A 23,145-nucleotide genomic window follows, 5' to 3' on the forward strand; every position below is an offset into this window, starting at 1 on the left:
TAGGAAAAAATGAGCTGTGCATTAGAGAATAATTTCGACTGTGTAAAAGCAACATACTGCATTGTGTTTTTTCATGTAGTTCAAATTTTACCAGTTGATGACGTGCAAAAACACTTTAGGCATACTGGGCTTACCTCCTCCTGCATGCTGACCAGCAGATTGGCTTTTGTTCTCTTTCTACCCATTAACCTGTAGCTTACAGTCTTCTGGCTCCATTATTTCATTTATTGACTCCATTGAGAGAATTCACTCATATTTCCTGTTTGTTGTAAGTAGTAACTGAAAGGGGCACGGATAGTTTAATGGCCGGTTTCTGGAATGATGGTTATCTGTAGATGCATAATTATCAGTGACAACATGGTGATACGTTTAAAATGAGTTTCCAAAACAACAGGTATCGGCTTCTTTACAGTTATCTGCACGACTGGTAACTGCAGCTAGTGCTGTAGTTACCCCTATGTTAGAACTGATTCCAACAAATACCAATATGAGGCGCCACTCCATACTGTTTCATTCAATGTCTTATATTAGTTTCATAAACATTAGTAAGTGATAATGTACTTGTTATAATATATTTACAGTCAATCGTTGTAGTTTTAACGTGCTTGGGTATGCTGGAGTCAATAATATTTCGGTCAGTACTTTTATACTTCTACGTTATCACTGACTTTAGTCACTGATTCCACTTGTATGGTGTCCTTTGTCCCAGCTGTTTCAGTTACAATCTCCTCGGAACATGGCGCCTCTACTGTAGATATACTCCCAATATGGGAAATAAATCGTCAATAAATTAGAACTCGAATCAAACGGATTTTCATCAGGCTCAAATTGATCTTTCAGTGCAGCTATAATGTTAAGATCTCTTTTGTCAGGCTTTGAATCATGAGTCCCACCAACAGTTAGTGAACACCCAATCTGAAATTATCGAGTATTTACCAATAATATTTACATTTGCACTGAATAATAAATAAAAATTTAATATAAGCTTGCTGAATAATAAATATCAATTTTTCATTGCTTTTTATAATATTATTATATCATTTAACCAGTACATGAGGTCCCATAGACTCCCAATAATCTTAGAACATCTGGACTTCTTTAATTAAAAATCTTGCAGGGAGCTGTAGTTTGTTACCTTCTTATCTGTGTCAACACACTTCACACCCTGGGTCAGGGTTAGTTCACTACGTTCGATTGAAATTCTCTGGTGGATTTCACGTCAGCAGTTACGAAAGTAATTTTGTCAATGCATGTTGCGTGGTCAGTGTAAGTAAAACATCTCAAATGACTAATCCATTGCAGTTATTAAGAACTACAAATCCACATTTTGAGGAGTATATTAGGGAACTACTAATGAAAAATATAGTGAAATGGCTGTTTTCTTTTGGCTATTGGAGATCGCAGTTTGTAATGCTTTCATGTTGTTCAAGTTGTGAATTAAAACCCTGAAAAAATGGAATTTTTGAAGGGTTTGGCATCTGATCAGGTGAAATTACATATCAAAAAAGAATGATAAATGAGCGAGTTCCTAGAGAGATACGAGCTGGAATAAGCAATATTTTGCACGCAAGACTCGGTGCCAGATACGGAAGAAAAACTGAAGAAACGGCAATCTTGCCGCATATGTCCAGCATCCTTGAAGATTAAAACAGCATATGCGTGTTTTAAGTAGGAGTTTTGGGTTTGTTTGCAGTCTACTAAAAAAATTGGCAACAGTTGCAGTGAGGACGAATAGATATCGCACCATTAGTGCAGAACTTCAGTACCGGAATGATAGGCTCCATAGTGTGTTTTCATTTATGATTATTTTTCTTTACGCTTGTTGTGTTCTGGATCAGTGGAAAGTGATCTGTTTGGTAATTGCGGTGTATTTGTATAATTTTACTGGTGACAATGATCAAGGTGCAATTTAAGACAATGTCTGCGCACTGTGAATCAAAAAGGGGAAATATATCTAATTTTTGTATTATTAGATCGTACATATATTCATATCATGAGAGATTATTACATGCTGAATCAGATTGATTGAGATGACTGTGTACATGTTTGCCAACCAGTTTTTATTATGGAAAACTTCTGCTAGGAACCAGATATTACCAAAATAACATTTAAATTTCAACGAGCACTTAATTTCTGCCTGCGATTTATTTACAATATCAGGTATGATATTCATATCACCCCGTACTATCAGGCTCTCTCATGGCTGAAGCCTGATAAATGTCGGCAGCTACACATTTTAACGATGGTGTTTAGAGTGTTAGCTGAAAAACAGCCACTGTATATTTCTTCTAAATTTACCTTTTTATCAGCATTTCACAACTTAAGTACACGTTCAACCCTTCTTTCTATTGAGTCCACCACACAAATAAAATTAATAGATCATTTATGGTGACCGTTGCCAGACTATGGAATTCCTTGCCAGCTCAGGTCAGAGAAACCAGCTCTTCGTCAAAATTTAAGGTTGCCTGCCGAGACTACCTGCTGAGGACAGCTGACTGAATGGTTGAAGTATGAATATGCGTGCCTGAGGATTAGTCAGTTTTAAGAGTTTTTAATATTAATTAGTTTTGATATTAATTTAGATAATCATTTATTTAAATTCATTTTCAATTGTATTAATTTTTGTAGTTTTAACTATTTTAAGTATCTTAGTATTTTAATTGAGTAAAATGTGGTTAAGTGTAAGAGAGGGCCTCGAGCCCTAATTTCACCACTGTAAAAAAGGGCACTAATAAATAAATATAAATAAATAACCCTAAAAACATTTGCATAGAGACATCTCTTGGAGGACGAGAGATACTAAAGATGATGATATCTGTACTATTTATTACCAGGGCTTATAAATCTGGATTTAAGTTTCTGGAAACTCATTCAAGTTAACAGCGCAGTTAAAGTTACAAGCGCATTTAGGTAACTCATAGGTAACTGGGGTGAACCAGGAACCGGCCATAAGACTGCCTATTGATTTACATATCCGAGAAAACTGGCTAGCCCTGTGGTGTAGGGACAGTATCCCTGCCTCTTATGCAAAGGGCCAAACTACCCTAGGTATATTTTAATTTTGCACTAATGACAGGATCAGTGTTCATTTAACCTCATGAAAACAAATGAGGAGCTGTCTGATGCAAGAGGCAGTGAACCCAGTCAAAAAAAAGCTAAGCTGTATGGTGCTGATGATATCATTACACCGACTTTGTCACTCCAGTATTCGCAGACCATCTTGCTGGGCAGCAGTCATCTTCACGGGCCAAGGCCTAATGAGCTGGAGGTGTTGGTGATTTTATTTTAAGAGGAAGTACAACTTGACAGCCATATTCTCTTAACACTAACTAGACAAAAAATGGAAGAAAAATGGAGGTATCAGCAAAAGAAAGGGAAGGGCCACAAAGGGTATGAAATTGAAAGACTCCTGGAGGGGGGGCAAGAGAAAAAGAGTTGACCAAGGGAGGCCAGATAGGAAAGATGAGAGTGACGAGTCTGGCAGAAGTAAGTGGAAGCAGTACCGGACTCAGCTAGGGGCGCATAGTCGCTAGGTAGAGAGGCCCTGGATTCCCCTTTCAGTTACCTCTTAAAACAGGCAGGGTATACCATCGATGATTTTTACCATTCCCACTCACAGGGGGAACTAAAGAGCTGATGCACCAGAGAATTTAATTTCATCTATGAGAATCATAAAAGTAAATCCTAGTCCATTCATCTTGCCTACTGAAGTTCAAAAACCTGTTTTCAATTTAATGTATTTTTTTTAAATCATGTTGCTTTCCTTTTTTTCCTTCATCTCCTGTTCACCACTAGAGAAATAAACTGTAATAGAACCCTCTCCTTAATATGATTGCAATTATTGTGAAAATTGCTTGCATCCTCCTGATATTCCAAATAATTGTTCACTTGTACGTAAAATGGATTTCATAGCTTAAATACAAGACAGTGGGTAATTTTGATGTTCCTGCCATGTTGTTCTCTCCTAAGTATCCCATGTTACAGAAAAGGAGCGGCTGTTGTCGCCTCTGCTGGTTGTGGATGCTCTAGCAAGTTCAGGAAACACTTTAGTGGGTGATGTTCGAGGGTATCTGCTGAGTGTACTACAGGGAGAGAGTGAACTGACGGAACAAGAGCAGCAGCTGATTCACAAGTACCAGCAGGAGACGGATCGTATAAGGCAGCAGATACGCACTATTCAAACTAGGTGTGCCACAAGTTTGAAACATTTTAATCTTTTTAAGTTTGCTAAGCAGGATAAGATTGAAAATTAATAAAGTGGTCCTCAAAACATAATCCACAGGAGAACTCCATATTGAATTCAGTCTCCAAAATTGTTCCATCCAAATGATTCACGTAACAAGTACCTTCTCATGACATCTGTGTTATGGATGGTAAACTGGATTCTGGACAAATTTCAGTACAGACAGTAAACATTGAATTGTTGACATTGTTCAACAGTATTGTATGCAGCATTTCAACTTCCATTGTATTTCTTCTTGAACAGTATATGTATGTATATAGCTTGTTTAGACTGTTTCTGTAATTTAACATATTTTCTATTTACACATGTGATTTTTATTATTGCAAATTACCTTTCATCTTTTGCAACATAATGATTGGAATTTTTAATTTACATGTCTTAGGTCTGGACTAATTACATTTATATTCTTGTGTGACAGCATAATAACCTAAAGAGTCAGTCACTCAGATCAATATTCCTGCATTAACTCAATAAGTAACTTCAAATGCTATCTATAGCAGTGTGGTGGAATCGCATGGAGTTGCAGATCACTTACACACACATTGTTTTCTACTCTGTGGGGAACATTTCTCCTTGGTTGGCTGAAAAATATTTGCCTATACCTATTCTGTTAATTAGATTTTGAATTGTTTGGCAACAGTCTTTCTGTATTTATTGCTAGTATTACTTTTATGAATGTTTCAGTACAAATAGAATATATATTCTACATTATTGTATTCTCCAAAATATTGCTAGTAAATGTGTGACAACAGAATTTCATTTCATGCACTTCTTAGATACTTTTCTCCAAAAGCTTTAAGTGCAAAGTAAAGAGCTGAAGAAATACCATATGTGGAAGTGAAAGGGTTTCTAGTCTTAGATCAGCATCTTGTTGATTCATGTATGAGTATAGGAAAGGAACAAACATGTGTTCACATCAAGACTGAATATCTGTCATGATGGTCCCTCAAAGAGTGTTGATGCCCGCTCTCCTGATGTAGCTGGAAAACAGAAACGAGTTTGTTAGAGGCTGAAAAGAGATGGATGTAGATGAACTGGGATTGGTGAGGGGAAGAGCCTATCTATTTGAAGACAGCAGTGTGTGCAGTTGTGGAGATCGTCATCCTTTTGTGTTTCCGTGTTTGTCCTCTTCTCTTATTTCTGTTGCTCCCTCTTCCCACTCTGACCTGCCATTGTGTTCATCCTGTTACATGTGTTCCTTTCTTATTTTGCATGCTCTCTGACTTAATCTTGTTGGTTCAGGTGATTCAATACTGGAGATACAAGCTTTGAAAGCAGATGTTATTGTAGACAGCGTTGTTATAGAAAATTTGGTTCTGTGCATTGTTTTTGTTGAAGTCTTACCATTACCCATGAATTGTCAGCCAAACTTCATATGTCCAAAGGCCCCCCATACATAATCTCCACCAGCATGACTTGGAGCTTTAAAGTCTCCAAAACTGCCTGCAGCTCAGGTCAGGTCTGGCAACTTATCTGCAAACAACTCCTCAGGAATCCTCTAGTGGGTACCCACTGCCAAGCCCACAGAAAAGCATCCACCAACTGACCCTATGGGTGACACTTTCACAGCATTCATACCAGAGACTGGCTGTATAAAGATTGTTCATACTTCAGTCACGTTCATACAGTCAAAAACAAGAATGAAATTGAGGTAGATCATTGGAAAAAAAAATTGTTCTAACACATACCAGACAATATAGTATACTGTAAACACAATACCTCACCAGAAATTGATCTTGGCATTAGTTTTAAATATAGAATGGATGTATTTTCAGCAGTTGAAACAGTTCTTTTATAAAAAGAAACCAGGGAAAAAATGCTGCACTGATGTGCTAAAATATATAGGGAGCGAAAATTCTCAAGGGATAGCTGCCCTTAGCGAAGTGTTACCTTGAGATGGAGCCCAATAATTAGTTTAAAAGTAGAAAACCACTTAGTAAATATTGCATAATTATAAACGAGAAATTCAAAGGCAGCTACTCTGTGGAAGAAGTGCCTTTATTTCACATTTCATTGAAACCGTATAAATGACGAGGATGATCAATAGAGTGTCTTAACAAACCCAAAGCTATTTCTTGTACTGTGAATTAATTTAATATTAAAGGAGAAAAGTTAATATGTAAATTTGGAACTTTTCCTCGGGTACCAAATAACAGTCCTATGACTGCAGCTTTTTACATAGTATGTTTCTTCCAGATATTTGAAGCAAGGTTCATATTGCCTTTTCAACATCAACCTCTTTGTCTTTTTGCTAATGGAGAAATTACTCAAAACATTCACCAGAAGAGGGTAATTATTATCAAACATAAAAATGTAATGCTCCACGATGGACAACACAAGATCCCGCATGTCTTTAATCACCAATAAAAACATACATGAGATTGGCCGGGGAAATCATCTCGTGTACCATAATTACTGGATGCTGCACCATCCCATTTCCTCTTATATTGGTCTTTGCAGAACAGAAAATTGTTCAATACTGTGAAAAAGCTCATGGATGTTCAATCATTTCTTCATGGATGGAATTTGAAAATCAAAAGTTATCAGATAGACCTAGATAGACTAAAGTTGAGGAAAAATAGAGAATATTTCAACAAATAAAGCTTTAGTAAATTCTGAAATATTTAGACCTTTACAAATAGCTCAACACATACTGAATAGCTGACCCCAATGGTGCAGCTGGTTAGTCATCATCCTTCTGTTCCCAATACAATGGGTTCAATCTACGTTGAATTCAATGGCATATAAGTGTGTTTCAATGTACCAGTTGGAAAGGATATTGAACAAATAATATTACTATATATAAAATGTTCTGTGATCTTCTCTCATATCTTATACTGTTTGATGAATATATTCTAATCTTCTGACCTTATATTACTTGCTGGTGTTTGTTTTGCTTCAGCACTATGATATTCCAAGGATCTCGATGTTCTGCATGTCATCATCAACTTGAGTTACCGTCCATACACTTCATGTGCCAACACTCATACCATCAGCAGTAAGTTCAATTTTAACTTCTCGTGTTGTAAAATATTACTATAAGGAAATAATACAAGTGATACTTTTAGAATTTGGCTTTCCTTGTTCATATTTGTTTCCAATATCTTGTGGCAACTAGTTGCTACACAGCTGTAATCCTTTTATATATTTAATGTCTTATGAGCTACTATGAAATATGCTGTTGAGGTTAGAAATTGTATATGGAAACAAACTACAACAACAAAAAGAATATTTTACTATGTTTGATAAATGTAAACAAGTTGCTTGGCTATTATGTTAAAAGCATTGCTAAATTCCTGTGTATGTTGTAAGAAGAAATGGTGCTTGGTTAGTTTTGTTTACCAGCAGCATAATCACATTTTAAATTTGATGTTTTGCATATTTATGTTGTAGAAGAACAATATTGATGGAAATAACCTTACAGTCTTAAAGCTTCTCCTGATAAAATCAGTGAAGGATCTACTGTCCAATTCAAAATTATGTACACCCAATTTCAGACCTCTGTAAATATTAAAGAGTGGGCTGATCTACACTTCAGATACAGTGAACTCCGGATAATTCGCTTTGTGGTTAATTTGCGGGTCTCGGAGAGTTATTTTTTAAAGTAATAATTCTTACACCCACTAATCATCACACTGAGTAAAATTATCTCTGCCTAGTTTAATAGAATTTTAATGCGATACGTGGAGACAAAAATCATTGATATTTGAGGAAACTAGTTCGTTTCTCTACGATGTAGCAGTAGCCCTATATGCACACTGCTGCCAGAATGTTGCAAATTTGGAAACATTCTAGCATGTTGCTGCACGTGGCACAGCACAGATTACCGTAACCTTGGAAGCAGAGACAGTGAAAGAGGAATCCACTCGGAATTCACCCTCCCTTTCCCCACAGCCCAAGGTCGCCGAACTGCAAGGCAAGTGAAGGGTAGGTGCGCCGGCAGCGAGTGTATTGTAGGCTACTATACTTGAGAAGTGTGAACGGAGTGCGGAAGTCTTTTCGAAGTTTCGAATAAGTCAGTAATAAGAGTTTTCAATACGAGTGGTCAAAAAATGAAATATAAAAGGTTAACCGTCAGTGAAAAACTGAAAATTATACAGGGTGAACTGTAATAAAACTGACAAACTTCAGGGACTTATTCCTGACTGGAAATGGAGGAAAAAATGTCCGATGAACTTGTGTCCGAAAATGCATCGTTTCGACGGTAGATGGCACTGACGAATGATATTTTCTTTGGATACTTGCAGTGTGTTTCTTCTGTATATATATAGTGTGTTTGAAGCATTGTACTGTCGGAAGCAGAATGGTCCGGTATTCATGTCGGGAACAAGCCGAGATGGTGTTTGTGTACGGCCAAGCCAATTGAAACGGTCAAGAGGCAGCACGGCTATACCAAAACAAGTACCCTCACAGACACCAACCACATCACACAACGTTTCAAGCCATTTTTGGGCGTTTGTGTGATCATGGATCCTTTCAGACATCCAAACGTGCAGGGAGGCGGCGGACTGTGCATACACCAGATCTGGAGGAACAGGTTCTACAGGACATTGTGACGAACCCTAGTATAAGCTCCAGGCAAGTGGCCCACCAACATGGTGTAAACCAGACTACGATTATGTGTATCCTACATGACAACCGCTATTATCCCTATCACCTGCAACAAGTGCAAGGATTATCAGCAGCGGATTTCCCTCTATGGGAAGGATTTTGTTGATGGTTTTTGCACCAGGCTAACACCGTTACGGAATTTCTGTTGTCAGTCCTCTTTACCGATGAAACAACCTTTACCAGAAATGGCATCGTCAATCTGCATAATCGTCATCTGTGGGCTACAGAAAATCCCCGGGAAATGGTTGAAGCGTCTCACCAGCATCGGTTCAGCATTAATGTTTGGGCAGGGATTCTTGGCGACCACATACTTGGACCAGTTATTATTCCACAACGCCTCAACGGAGGAACGTACCTGGATTTCCTGCAGAATACTCTGCCTGGATTGCTTGAGAATGTGCCTTTGGGAATAAGACAGGTTATTAGGTTTTTGCATGATGGAGCACTACCCCACTTCCGCATTACAGTTCGTCAACACCTCAACATCATCTTCCCTAGGTGCTGGATAGGACTTAAACCCCCTGGATTCTTACCTCTGGGGACATTTGAAAAGCATTGTGTATGCTGAACCAGTTCCTGATGTGCAGACCCTTCAACAGTGTGTTCACGACGCCTGTGACGCTATTCGGCGAAAGGCCGGAACATGCGAAAGAGTGAGGCAATCCAGGATACGACGTGTGAACGTTTGCATTGCAGCCCATGGAGGCCACTTTGAACATCTCCTGTGACGTGGATGCGATTCAGCTATGTACTGTGTTCTGGGACTATTTGTTGTCGTTACACGCACACCGTCCATTTCTGGACACATGTTCGTAGGACATTTTTTCCTCCATTTCCAGTTAGGAATCAGTCCCTGCAGTTTGTCGGATTTATTAAAGTTCACCCATGTTGAAAGACTGGAGAAAGGTGAGGCATCATCAAAGTTAGCCTGTGAGTTTGGTGTAGGTGAAACAACAGCGAGAGACATGAAGAAGCAAAAGGAAACCCTCATCAAATTTTCTGCTAATTGTAATCGTTCATTGTCCCGGAAATCAATGAGAACATCGGACTATGCAAATCTAGACAAAGCCATGATACGGTGGTTTAATCAAAAATGAGCGGAAGGTATTCCTGTGTCCGGCCCAATGTGTGCTGAGCAAGCAAAACATTTTCACAATGCTCTTGGCTTAGAAGGCGATTTTAAAGCATCTTCTGGCTGGCTTACGCGGTATGGAATACGAGAAATTGCTATTCATGGAGAGCGTCTCAGCGCAGACACGGGTGCTGCTGAAAAGTTCACACAGGAATTTCAGTCGTTCATTGAAAAAGAACAGCTTGACCTTGGACAGCTTTACAATGCAGATAAAACAGGGTTGTATTAATGATGCAACAAGAACAGCAAGCCCCAGGCTGCAAAACATCCAAGGAAAGAATAACCATTATGGCGTGTGCTAATGCACGTGGTGGTCATAAATTAAAATTATTAGCGATAGGGAAATCCAGGAAACCTCGTTATTTTAAATGAGAGAATGTACCTTTGCAGTACTACCATCAAAAGGCAGCATGGATGGACACCCAGATATTTAAGGACTGGTTTCACAATCATTTTGTGAAACAAGTGATGGCCTACCTAATTAAGCAGTCACTGCCAATCAAAGCAGTGCTCTTGATTGACAATGTGCCTTCTCATCCACACGAAAGTGAACTTAAAGAAGGTGATATTTACGTGAAATACTTTCCCCCTAATGTAACTTCTATTCTCCAACCTATGGACCAAGGCGTTATTGCTGCTTTAAAGAAGAACTACAGGTCATCTCTGTTACAGCAGTTGGTTGAGGAAGGCATCAATATTCCAATATTTTGGAAGAACTTCAGTTTGTTGGATGCTCTTCATGCAGTCAATAAGTCATGGTACAAAATTACCGTTACTACGCTTGCACGATCATGGAAATCTTTTCTAGGTGAAGAGCAAGCATTTGCCAGCTTCAGTGACGATATTTCGAACAGGCAACGTAGTCTCGCTACGATAATATCATTACTGAAAAACCTGGATAAATGCCAAGATGCAGAAGAAAGTGACATTATTGAGTAGTTAGACGTCGATAAGGACGATTATGGTTTCAGACATGAAAGTGAGAAGGATATTGTACGGAATTTGACGATTGGTGAGGAAGACTGAGATTCAGATGATATCGAGTGCGGGAGTGATGCAACGGAAACTCCAAAAGTTTCCCACAGCCAAGCTAGTGTCTCTGTAGATACACTTATCTCTTACATAGAAAATAGAGATGAATTTTCAGATATTGTTTTCTTGAGAAATGTACTATCCAAAATTAGAAAAAATGAACAGTCGTCTAAAAAACAAAAAGTGATAAACCAATTTTTTTCGTTAGATGCGAATGTTGGCATAATCCACATGGCATTTTGTAATTTTTCTCTAGTGTGTCTTACAATACAATGTGAAGTGTTATAATTATTTTCTGCTTGTTCATAAAATACATTTCATTATTTTAACCTATGGTTTTGTTTTTACCAGGCTTAAAAATTACTGCGGAGAATTCACGGAAGTGCATGCATTAACTACCGTGAATTATCGGGAGTGCACTGTACCGTCAAACAGGGCGATTTCGGACACGGGTGGTTTCGGATAGTATGGTAGATTTGCTGTATTTTGTTCAATCAGTCAATACTGATCTGCATTTAGGGCAGCGCCCAGGTGGCAGATTCTCTATCTGTTGTTTCTTAGCCTTTTCTTAAATGATTTTAAAGAAATTGGAAATTTATTAAACCATCTCCCTTGGTAAGTTATTCCAATCCCTAACTCCCCTTCCTATAAATGAGTATTTGCCCCAGCAACGAGTCACCGCTGCTTTGCACTTCCGCGCACGTTTTAGTTTTAAGCTTGAGGTTATGTTTCCCGCGTTCTGCGCTTTTTATTACGAGTCTGCTTCATGCTTCAGAAAATTTCCAGTGTGCACTGGCATTGCTGAAAGTTCATGCATTATCATTAAGTGGATACTTTCGATTGTCACGAGCAGAAGGAATGCATTATAACTATGGTTCTTAGTGAGATCAATTGACTGAAATGTTTATAAATGATGCTGTAGAATTTTGGTGTGATTCACTGAAAAATAGTGTCTTACGTACATTTTACTGAAAATTGAAAGCAGTCTGGGTGATTTCGGACAATGCCTAGAAATGATCAGACAGACTGGAGCTACTTCAAGGTCTAATTATGAACCAAAACTATTAGAAAAAGCCATACGTGATATTAAAAGTGGCAAGTTGTCTTGTAAGAAAGCATTTGATTTGTATGGTATACCTTGGTCCACCCTACAAAATTAAGTGCAGAAAGTACATCCAAAAATGGGGGGGGGGGGGACAACCATTGCTAATGAGGAAGAAGGAAATGCTCAGAGAAGCTCGTTACCCTCCAATACAACCTGCTACTTCTCGCCGCACAGGGCGAGTTGGCCATGCGGTTAGGAACGTGCGGCTGTGAGCTTGCATCCGGGAGATAGTGGGTTCAAATCCCGCTGTCGGCAGCCCTGAAGATGGTTTTCCACGATTTTCCACTTTCACACCAGACAAATGCTAGGGCTGTAACTTAATTAAGGCCACAGCCGCTTCCTTCCAACTCGTAGGCCTTTCCTATCCCATCGTTGCCATAAGACCTGTCTGTGTCGGTGCAATGTAAAGCCACTAGCAAAAAAAAAAAAACTTCCACCGCCGCAAATAAAATGTTCTTCCTGGGAAGTCAATTTTTGGCCGTGATGTCTGCCGAGATGAAAGCAGTGCAGAAACAAGTGATAGTGATGGCAGCAGTGGTGAAAATGAATGCGATGAAACACACAATGAAGGTAGTGACGTTCTGGTGTTTTAAGAAGACGCTTTCCTTGTTGCAGATTATAATTGCAAGTTGAGGAACAAAGAGAGCATACGTGGCAGTATTTTGGTGTGGCCTGAAATATTCGTTCAAGGCATGTGGATGTCAAATACTTGCGCCCACATAAAAACAGCAGAAAAGTGTTTGTGTTTCCTAACATCCCTGAAGAGGATGCAATAGCTAAAGAACAAATTTTGAAAATAATTCCAGCCCAAGTTGAGAAGAGAAGAATGTTTATTTCCAAAGAAAATGTTTTTTTTTATTTACAGGCCATGGCAGCTACATGTTCATTGTATCAACTTTTTTTGGAATTAAAATTTGTATCGTTTGTAAGAAAAATTAAGATTTTTCAGTAGGATTTATGTACAGTTTATAACTATTAATATTTCAGTTTAGACCAGAAAATTTTACATTTACCTTGTCAGAAAATAAAGATTGGTCAGTAACACATTAAATTCATCATTACAATGATTTTAACCAGGTAGTCAGATTTTGGACACCCTCAGAATACTTTAAATATCACAACACTAAAGCAGAAAGAACGTAGAATTAAAATAAAGGACTATTTGTGTCCAAAATCACCTAATACGCTTTGAAACAATGGTTTAAAAAGCGTGTGCATCTGAAATCACCCCGATATACGGGGTGAATTCGGACACTCCTTTTTGTTTCTCTCAGGAACACGTATGTTGGCATATATTTTTAATTTGTAGAGTATTATATTATAGGATATATTCCTCATTATTAGGATGATAAACAATACAATTTAAGATTCTCTTCGTGAGTTAAGATGAAAATAACCTCAAAACCATCTGAAATCACCCCGTTTGACAGCACATCAAACTTTATCTTCTTTCTTTTAATGTTCAGCTGTGGTATAAAATTTTTATTTTTAATGCTTTGATATTTTGATGAGATTGGGAAAAAAAAGGAAGTTATATTTTTATTATCTTCAGACAAATCACCATTTTAAAAACATTTACACGGTGCCATCAGATTGTAAGCAGATTTTAACACAATGTAGCCTCAAAATTATATTCTTTTATATTAATGAAAGAGTTGCCAGTTTAGTGAAGGAAGGTTTTCTCATTGAGGCGCTGGCCTTCTGACCCCAACTTGGCAGGTTCGATCCTGGCTCAGTCCGGTGGTATTTGAAGGTGCTCAAATACGACAGTCTTGTGTTGGTAGATTTACTGGCACGTAAAAGAACTCCTGCGGTACTACATTCCGGCACCTCGGCATCTCCGAAAAACCGTAAAAGTAGTTAGTGGGACATAAAGCAATCAATCAATCACTACTGATCTGCATTTGTTCGAAATTTTGAACTCCTAGTAAATTAATATTATATACTCTGTTGTCAAATGCAAGTCTTTGAATTGTTGGCATCTGAACAGAATGTGTGTTGATTTTGCATTCTGTTCTCCCAGCCATATTATGCCACCATTGCCAATGATAGTCTTGGTACTAGCAAAATCAAAAATAATTAATAGTTCGATTGGAACAATTAAAGATAGAAAGTTTTGCATTGGAACATATATATACTTTGGTTCTTTTACAACTGACACAGCTCATCAAATCTTGTATTATCTGCACCAGTGATCAAACTTGAAATCTTGGGCGCATCTAGGTTACTAACCACTCTTACTGGTACTAGCTACTTGAAGGTGGTACATAATCATTACGAGGATTAAAAATAAGTTACTTCTTGTAATAGCTTCAACCAAGTGATTGTAGGTATTAATGTCCATTACATTTGGTCTCAGTTGAATACAGATATTTGTATGAGAATGAAACAAGTAGTTGGGTAATATGAACAGCAATAGGTCTGCTACTTTCCGCCGCACCGGGCGAGTTAGCCATGCGGTTAGGAGCGTGCGGCTGTGATCTTGCATCAGGGAGATAGTGGGTTCACAATATAACAAAAAACTAGATTGAGATGCAACCTTTCGTTACCGGTAGTTCTCTACAATCAGCCTACTTGCAGATTGTCATCTGAGTACATTGAGTCAAAGAATTGTGTTGTCTTAAACAGAGATGTTCATAACATAAGAAACTTGGACTTTAGCTATTCTACAAAATATTCATCTGATGAATTTAAGGATTATTGATAAAAACTATTACAACACGGTGAGAACTAACATTTAAAAAGAAGAATGTACACGTTATATCAAAATAAAAAATAAAGCCTATGTTGTTTGTTTTTTCTTGTTTCAGTTGCTTCCAAAGCTTTGCAGAGAATGAGAATGAGTGCCCAGCGTGCCTTCCTGAAAATAAAAAAATCTTAGATATTATAAAATCTCAGGTAACTTTTGGTTATATCAATGCATTTAGTACAAGGAAAGGTCCTGAAATGTCAGTTCTGACAAAACTCTTCTGCTTTTATATTTTCCAAAGTTTTCAAAAATGTTAATATAAAATTTAATTTTATAATTTAATTATAATATAAATTTAAATTTATAATTGAAAGACTTACATGATTTTCAAATCTTGGGACTCCTCTCAAATGCACATGAGTGAAACCTATGTTTAAAGTAATTTGTATTAACCAGAAACCACTTCATAAGGAAGTATTCTTCCAAATCTAAAGATATTTGATTATGTAAGGTAACAAAATCTACATTAAACGCAGTTGACCAGCAACAGAATTGGATAAATTTCAGTAAAATATTACTCTTATCAATATGATAGCCTCGCACTTCCAGAAATTGAAAAACAATACGTGTTTTTTGTTAATCTTGTTTAATGGGCTTTTAATTGGTGAAGGAATTGTTAAGATATCTAAAATAATTTCAAAGATATGTCATTTGTCAGCCAGTTTGTCAGTTCAGCTATGCCACAATTCGTGGTGAACTCTTTTCGCATTATTCTACTCACCTTTGAATTTTGAATGCTTAAAACTCTTCGAGACATGCTTCATATAATATTTCTCACACTATCTGAGCAATACCTTAGTTATGCTTTGCTTCATGCTGAAAGATCACATGTTGTGTTATGTGAAAAATTGAAATGTTACATGTGTTTCAACCCTCTTACTCTCAAGGTAAAGGTATATCATTGCCCATGTTGGATACAAGGACTGTCTGGGTAACAATATATACAGTAAAACCCCATTTTAACCTGCCTGCTTTTAAGGAATGTGTAAGGCCCAGCCACATCGCCATAAGCACAATGTTATTTAAACCCCCTTCTAATGAACCCCGACCAGGCGAGTTGTCCATGCGGTTAGGGGCGTGCAGCTATGAGTTTCCATCTGGGAGATAGTGGGTTCGACCCCTATTGTCAACAGCCATGAAGATGGTTTTCCGTGGTTTCCCATTTTCACACCAGGCAGTTGCTGGGACTGTAGCTTAAGGCCACGGCTGTTTCTTTCCCATTCCTAGGCCTTTCCTATCCTGTTGTCGCCATAAGACCTATCCGTGTCGGTGCGATGTAAAGCAAATAATACTAAATCATGAACCCCGACATAAGAAAATGTCTGCTTTTAAGGAATATATTTCACATAAATTACAATCACACATCCCATTGTAATGAAAATTTGTGATAAGATACTATTTTTCTAAACTTGTTTTCAATGTTAATTAACTTCCGTTTACACATAATCTCAGTCCGAAGTTAACGCATTAAATGAAAGTGCTCCTATAGCGATGTTTGGAACCATGATAAATTGAAAATCACTGTTACTGGCAAGCAGCAGTCACTGTTATGCTAGATGCTGTTGGTTATGTCCATCGGACTGTAGGTAGTACTGGAATGACGGCTGTATGGGAGCGAAGTGCGGTTTCTGGCAACACTAGCTGTATGACCTAGAGGCATAACTGACATTCGCGTAAGTGCTGTGAAACGCAACTTCACGAAATTTAGGCTGAAGTTCTCTTGCAAATTTCACGTGATTTACAGTGAAAGATATATTTCAGAAGATTAACCCTTTCGTACTCAGCGCACCGATAGATCGGCGCGAGAGGTTATGGCAAGAAAGCTCACGGTGCCGATACATCAGCTCTGTCCTATTTAGGGATTTTGGTCATTTGCGTGGCTGTTACATCGTAACAGTTGATTGTGACGGTACCTTAAAGCGTTGAATTTGCGTTTTACTCTACAGATATATCCACCAGTACTACAAAATATTTTTATTTTCGACAAATGTAATCTGTTAACCGTGAATATTTATGTTGTGGTTGTTGGGTGGATCTGTTTTGGTTGGCTTATGAATACAACAATTTGATCTTGCTATGAGTTTAGTTTAGAGTTTATTTCGTTTCTTTGGTATATCGTGTGTTCGCTGTACTTCGCAAACTATAATTTTACTCCTTTTCATAACTCCATTGTTGCACGTGCTTGCGTCATCTTTTTATCATAATGGCTAGGCCGAATGAGGCCGATATCCTTGAATTTTCAGATGATTTAGACAGTAATGATGCCCTTTTTTGCCGAAAGTGATTCCCATTATCTGGGAAATGACTCAGTCACACCTGCTCACCGTGCATCGGACCGCGAGGACCTGACATCGATGACCGTTACATGTACAGTGAATAACTTTTTTGCCATGCTTCATTACTGAATTGCAGCACACACATCATATTGATATCAAATTATACAAAATTAAATGTTCTTTCTGTCACGTCTAAGAGTAAGGAAGGAAGACGCAATAATGTCTGATTTTTCCGTCATTGAAAACCATAATTTAAAAAAAAATGTATTTTCAAAATTAAATAATTTTTTTTTGGCTTTACCAATAACAATACATCCTAGGTATATTCATTTCTGAAATGCTCATAGTTTCCTGTATTAGTGTGATTTATTTTATTTTAATGTGTGTTAAACTGTTTACGTGCTGATGTTTTTGTAATTTTGTTTGGTAAATCACAGAAATTAGTTTGAGTGTCTTCGAGCAAACCCCTGCATATAGGCTGAGTGCTAAAGGGTTTAAAGCAATTAGAAACTGAAAAGGCTATGGATATTGAACAAAACGAAAATGTATTCTAGAAAAAATTATGGCTTATGGCTTATGCTGCCTGAGCCGTCATTGATAGACCCCAAGTGTAAGCGTACGAAATGTAGAATTGTTCAAGCTCTACAAAAAAGTCCGCAGGACGTATACTTATCTCCAACCATTTACACTTTAGTGCGATTTTGGTTCATAGTCAGTGGTAAAAAAAAATAACACTTTGCAAATAAATAAATAAATAAATAAAGATTTTTCCCAAATTTTACATTCAAATAGTGTTTAACCTCCTCTAGGACTCGTTAAGGATTAAAATAATCTTTAAAGTACATAATTTGCATGAACGGTTCGGAAGTTAGGACTGTTTTAGTTGGGATGGGTCACTAGTTAACCTTAAAATATCCATAAAAATGATTTATTTCATATCGTATATCAACAGGTAACAGGTAGGGACCCTCTTAGAGGCAGCCCTGCCCAGGGAGTAGCGCCCGTGCCTATGTGAGTCCCAGAGCACACTGACCCGGTGTGTAACATTTGGTTAAGGGTCCCAGCTCAGAGTAAGAAGTGAAGGCCTCAATGGCAGCAAAAGCGGAAAATATGATTCAGTACAGTAGAGCTGGCGGAGGAGGCAACCCATTCTTCTGGGGGTAGTACAGATGGAACCCACTGCCTTGTGGAATGAGGAGGGATTCTCAAAGGCTAAGGGAGTAAACTCTGAAAGAAAATCCTCAATTATGTTAGGCCTAGCAAGCCAGTAAAAAGAGCTTACTTGTAGTTGCTTTCAAAACACATAAGAGCCTCAGAATGCATTTATCAACTAAATTAAGATGTCAGCATGAGCAGACTCAGGATGATGGTTTATGAACTGATGATAGACAGAGTCTTGCAAAAATGCAAAAATCCTGAAGGAAACTAACACAGATTGAGACCATCAACTGACTCAGTCTCACAGGAAAATGTGAAGAACTAGTGGACCTCATGGAAAGGAAATTAATTAATGGTACTGGGGCTGAGTGAAACCAAATGGAGAGGGAAAGGAATGAAGAAATTAAAAAGCAGTATACACTGTATTGGCATGGAGATCACAAAGAGATGAGGGACAGTGTTGGTTTCATCATGAGTAAAGATCTAGAAGGAGTCGCTGACATTCAGTATGTTAGTGAGAGAATAATAAAGGTGACTGTGCATTTAGGGTAAGAAAAACTAACTTTGGTACAGGTGTATGCACCTCAAACTGGATGTTGTCAAGACGATAAGAACCAGTTTCTTGATGATTTGAAAAAACTTATTAATAAAGAGAGAGTAATCATTATAGGAGATCTGAATGCACAGATTGGGACAGATAGAACAGGATATGAGAACGTAATGGGATCTCATGGATCTGGTGGAAGAAATATAGAAGGTGAACCTCTCCTTGACTTCTGTATGAGGAATGGGTTGGTGGTGAAAAATAGTTGGTTCAAGAATAGACATAGCCATAACACGATACAGTTGGGATGGACTACAAAAGACTGTAATTGATTGTCACCTCAGATGAATAAAGGAGCAGAATGGTAACAGATGTCAGGGTAATATCAAGCAAGAGTTTTGACAGTGACCACCATCTATTAGTAACGGACCTGAGAAACTTCTATGTGCCAAAAGTCAAAGTATGGGAACTCCAAAAAACAGATAAGAGAATTGAGTATCAGAACCAGATAAAAACCCTGTTACCAAGAGATGAAAGGAAAGATAGAGAGGCAGAATGGATCAGACTAAGGGACACATTGGTTAAGGAAGCAACTGAAGTTTGTAGAAAGACAAGTATGAAAACAAGGGAGAAGGAAGCACCTTGATGGAATGAAAGAGTGAGAGCAGCAGTCAGGGAAAGAAATCTCTTGCGTAAAGAAAGGGATTGGGAGGAAAATAAACCAGATCTTACTAGAGACGAGGCAGAGATCAGAAACCTCGAACAATTATACCAAAACAAGAAACTGGACGTTAAAAGAACGGTTACAGAAGAAAAGATCAAGGCATAGAATATATTCACTCAGAAACAGGAGGAAGACAACAGAGGCAATAACAAACTACTATATAGTGTTATCAGAGGTAAAAGGAAGCCAATGAATACCATAAAGGCACTTAAAGATGAAAATGGAAATCTGGTTAGGACAGAAAGTGACATGAGAGAAGTCCTGAAGAACCATTTCGACCGCCTACTGAATAGACCAGTTCAAGAACAAAATACAGAACCGGAAATCCAAGCCTATAATGAGGAACCTCCCATCACCTGGACAGAAACTGAGACAACATTAAAATCTATGCCTAAAGGAAGATCTTCAGGTGCAGATAAAGTAAATGCGGACGTGATAAAGGCAGCAGGCATCCACGGTATACAGTGGATGCACAGAGTACTAAATGCTGTATGGACAGACTGCAAAATACCTGCAGATTGGAGCAAGGGCATTATAATTCCCCTGTTTAAGAAAGGCAGCAGATGGAAACTCGCCAACTATAGAGGAATCACACTGCTGTCTCATGGGCTAAAAATTCTAGAGAAGATCATAGAAAGGAGATTTGAGAACCATCATTGAACCACAGTTAGAGGAGGAGCAATATGGATTAAGAAGTAATAAAACAACAATGGATCTAATTTTTAGCACCTGCATGCTGATGGAAAGGTATTGGGAGAAAGGCAAGAACCTGGTCATTGTATTCCTGGATATAGAAAAGGCCTATGATAGTGTAAGATCTGGGAGTGCCTGAGGAAAATAAATGTGCCTGAAGGACTGGTAAAGAAAATTCAGATGTTGTACTGTACTAGCTGTGTACAAATTGGGGAAGGTTGATCATCATGATTTGAGACCAAGAGTGGAGTTCAGCAAGGAAGTGCACTGTCCCCACTACTGTTCATCACCGCTCTTGGACAATATAATGAAAAACGTCAAGGAAAAGTTAGGTGAACTGAATGCAGTGGCCTTTGCTGATGATATGATTTGGGGTAAAACAGAAGAGGAAGTACAGACCAGACTCAACGTATGGAAATCCCAGTACCAGGAATATAACCTCAACATCAGCGAGACCAAGACAGTGGTGATGGCAGTCAACAGAGGAGAGCGTCCAGCAAGTGTAAAACTAGCAGACCACCAGCTAGTGTGTGTGGATAGTTTTCCTTACCTTGGAAGTGTAATCCCCAGTGATAATTTGTTCAGAAAGGAAATTACAAACAGAGTGCAAAAGGGATCCGAATTCTACCAATAAGTAAGAACACTTTTATGAGATGACATGATTCCAAAACCGGCCAAACTGATGATGTTTAACAGCTATTTCATACCAGTATTGACCTATGGTATTGAAGCGTGCACTCTAACAAAAAGAGATTCATCAAGACTGCAAGAATTAGAAATGAAATTTCTTAGATCCACCTTCCAGAAGACCAAGATGGACAAGTTAAGAAATGAGGAGTTGAGGAAAGAAGCTGGAATAAAGACATCCCTAGACAGAATCGTCACATGCAGACTACGGTGGTACAGGCATGTTATGAGGATGAAGCCTGCAAGAACAGCCAGAATAAATTCGGAAAGACAGCTGGAGGGGAAAAGACCTGCAGGAAGACTTAAAACCCGATGGATGGACATGATCAAGGTTGATCTAATTGCTAGAGGATGGAAAGTGGACAATGTTCTTCACGACAAGTTGTATATGCACAGGAAGAAGTGGAAGAGGCTCATTAACAGTACCCGGGAAACTGGAACTGTGCAATGATGATGATATCAACATTTCTACTGTCATATTTTACAGCATCCATAATAATGGCAATGAATAATAATAATAATAAATTTTAAAACGTATAAATAATCCCATAATGAAATTAAATATCCTATGTCCAATCATCTGAAAAAGGTGAATCTTAATAATAATTCAATGGTTATGTCTCCGGTGAGGTCAGCTGCCTTAACCTACAGCCACAGCGCTGTTACACTACCTAGGCATTTCCGTCACGCGGCACCAATTGCTGCATAGGAATCACACGGAGGGCGCAGACTGAAGAATATCTCCAGCTTAATTTACTGTTTTTGTTCCTGTGTTGCAAGTTGTGCTACGAGTTACATTTGTGTCTGTGATACGAGTTGTACTGCGACTTACGGCGGACTACGTTCATTATGGCTGCTAAATATAAAAAGCTGACTCTTCAACAAAAGATTAACATCGTTAGTGATGCTGAAAGGGATAGCCGAGTACCTTTGTCACAGATGGCAAAAAAATATAACTTTGGCACCCTCTACGCTATTTCGCATCATGAAACTGAAGGAAGCAATTCTGACCGCGCAAGTGGAGTGCGGTTCTGGAGCAAAAATACGGAAGAAACTTGGAAACATTTTAATGAAATGGTTTGATAGGAGTAAGAACGCTCCACTTGATGGGAACATAACTTGAGAAATTGCACTTAAGCTGGGCTTGGTTGATTTCCATGCTTCTAATGGCTGGTTTGATTATTTTAAAAACCTGCAAAATCATTCGTTCCAAAACGTGTGGCAAGAGTGCAAAAGTTAATGACGATACAGTTGTGTACTGGAAAAAGAATACGTTACTTCAAGTTCTTGAAGGATATGATGCTAAGAATATTTTTTATGCCGATGAAACAGGAGTGTTTTACAATTTGCTCCCATCCAAGACATATGCTGTTCACGGAGAAAAGTGCCATGGAGGCAAAAAAAAAAAAAAAAAAAGTAAAGAAAAACTGACAGCATTGTTATAAAAAAGTAAAGAAAGACTGACAGTGTTATGTGTTAACAGCAACGAGAGTGAAAAATTACCCCCACTAATAATTGGAAAATTGAAGTATGCTTCAAGAACACCCGTACACTTCCTTGTAAAAATGATTTTAACAAAAGTGCGTGGATAACATTGGAGATATATCTAAAATTTTTACGAAGCTTGGATGCTAAGACAGGATCGGCAGGAAGGAAGATCTTGCAAATTCATCTTTCCTGCGGAATATCAAAGTAGTTTCCTTTCTTCCTAACTGCACCAGTCACCTGCAGCCTTTGGACCTTGGCATTATTCTTCTGTGAAAGTGAAGTACAGGAAGGCCCTGGTTCAAAGAGCTATTTCCTTCTTCAAAAGAATGACAATGCAAAAGACAAAGTAATGAAGAAGAAGAAGAAAATCTTGGGCAACAGTGGAGGGACTGGATATTTTCTCTTATATTAAATGTGTTTCGGCAAACTCGTCACCGTTATAAATTTTAGGCTTCATTTTCGCTAAAGTGCGAATCTCAAAATTTACATGAAAAATTAAGTTATTTTTGGCTAAACAGTTAGCTTGCCCTGTAATATTGGGGGCTGATTTCATGTCTCATTCCGGTCTTCTGCTCGATCTTCAGAGCATGCTGTGCATATTCAGGTTTGCTAGTAACATAAATATTCCTCTTTTGAAATGTAATTCTGTCATTTTCATCTGTTTTGCCTACCCAGAGTGAGATGTCGTTAGATCTTAGGCATC

The 23,145-nt window shown here is 38.2% G+C and overlaps 1 protein-coding gene across 1 annotated transcript in view; it reads left to right on the forward strand.

Annotated features, from left to right (window-relative positions):
* The window catches only part of Vps11 (vacuolar protein sorting 11), a 214,854-nt gene that overhangs the window by 171,382 nt on the left and 20,327 nt on the right, over positions 1–23,145 (forward strand). Inside the window, exons 15-17 of the mRNA XM_067137441.2 lie at positions 3,985–4,186; positions 7,146–7,241; positions 14,934–15,021. Coding sequence (XP_066993542.2) covers positions 3,985–4,186; positions 7,146–7,241; positions 14,934–15,021 — 386 coding nt within the window. The remainder of the gene's footprint in view (positions 1–3,984; positions 4,187–7,145; positions 7,242–14,933; positions 15,022–23,145) is intronic.

This window comes from Anabrus simplex, chromosome 1, assembly GCF_040414725.1.
Source record: "Anabrus simplex isolate iqAnaSimp1 chromosome 1, ASM4041472v1, whole genome shotgun sequence".
Classification (NCBI taxonomy): domain Eukaryota; kingdom Metazoa; phylum Arthropoda; class Insecta; order Orthoptera; family Tettigoniidae; genus Anabrus; species Anabrus simplex.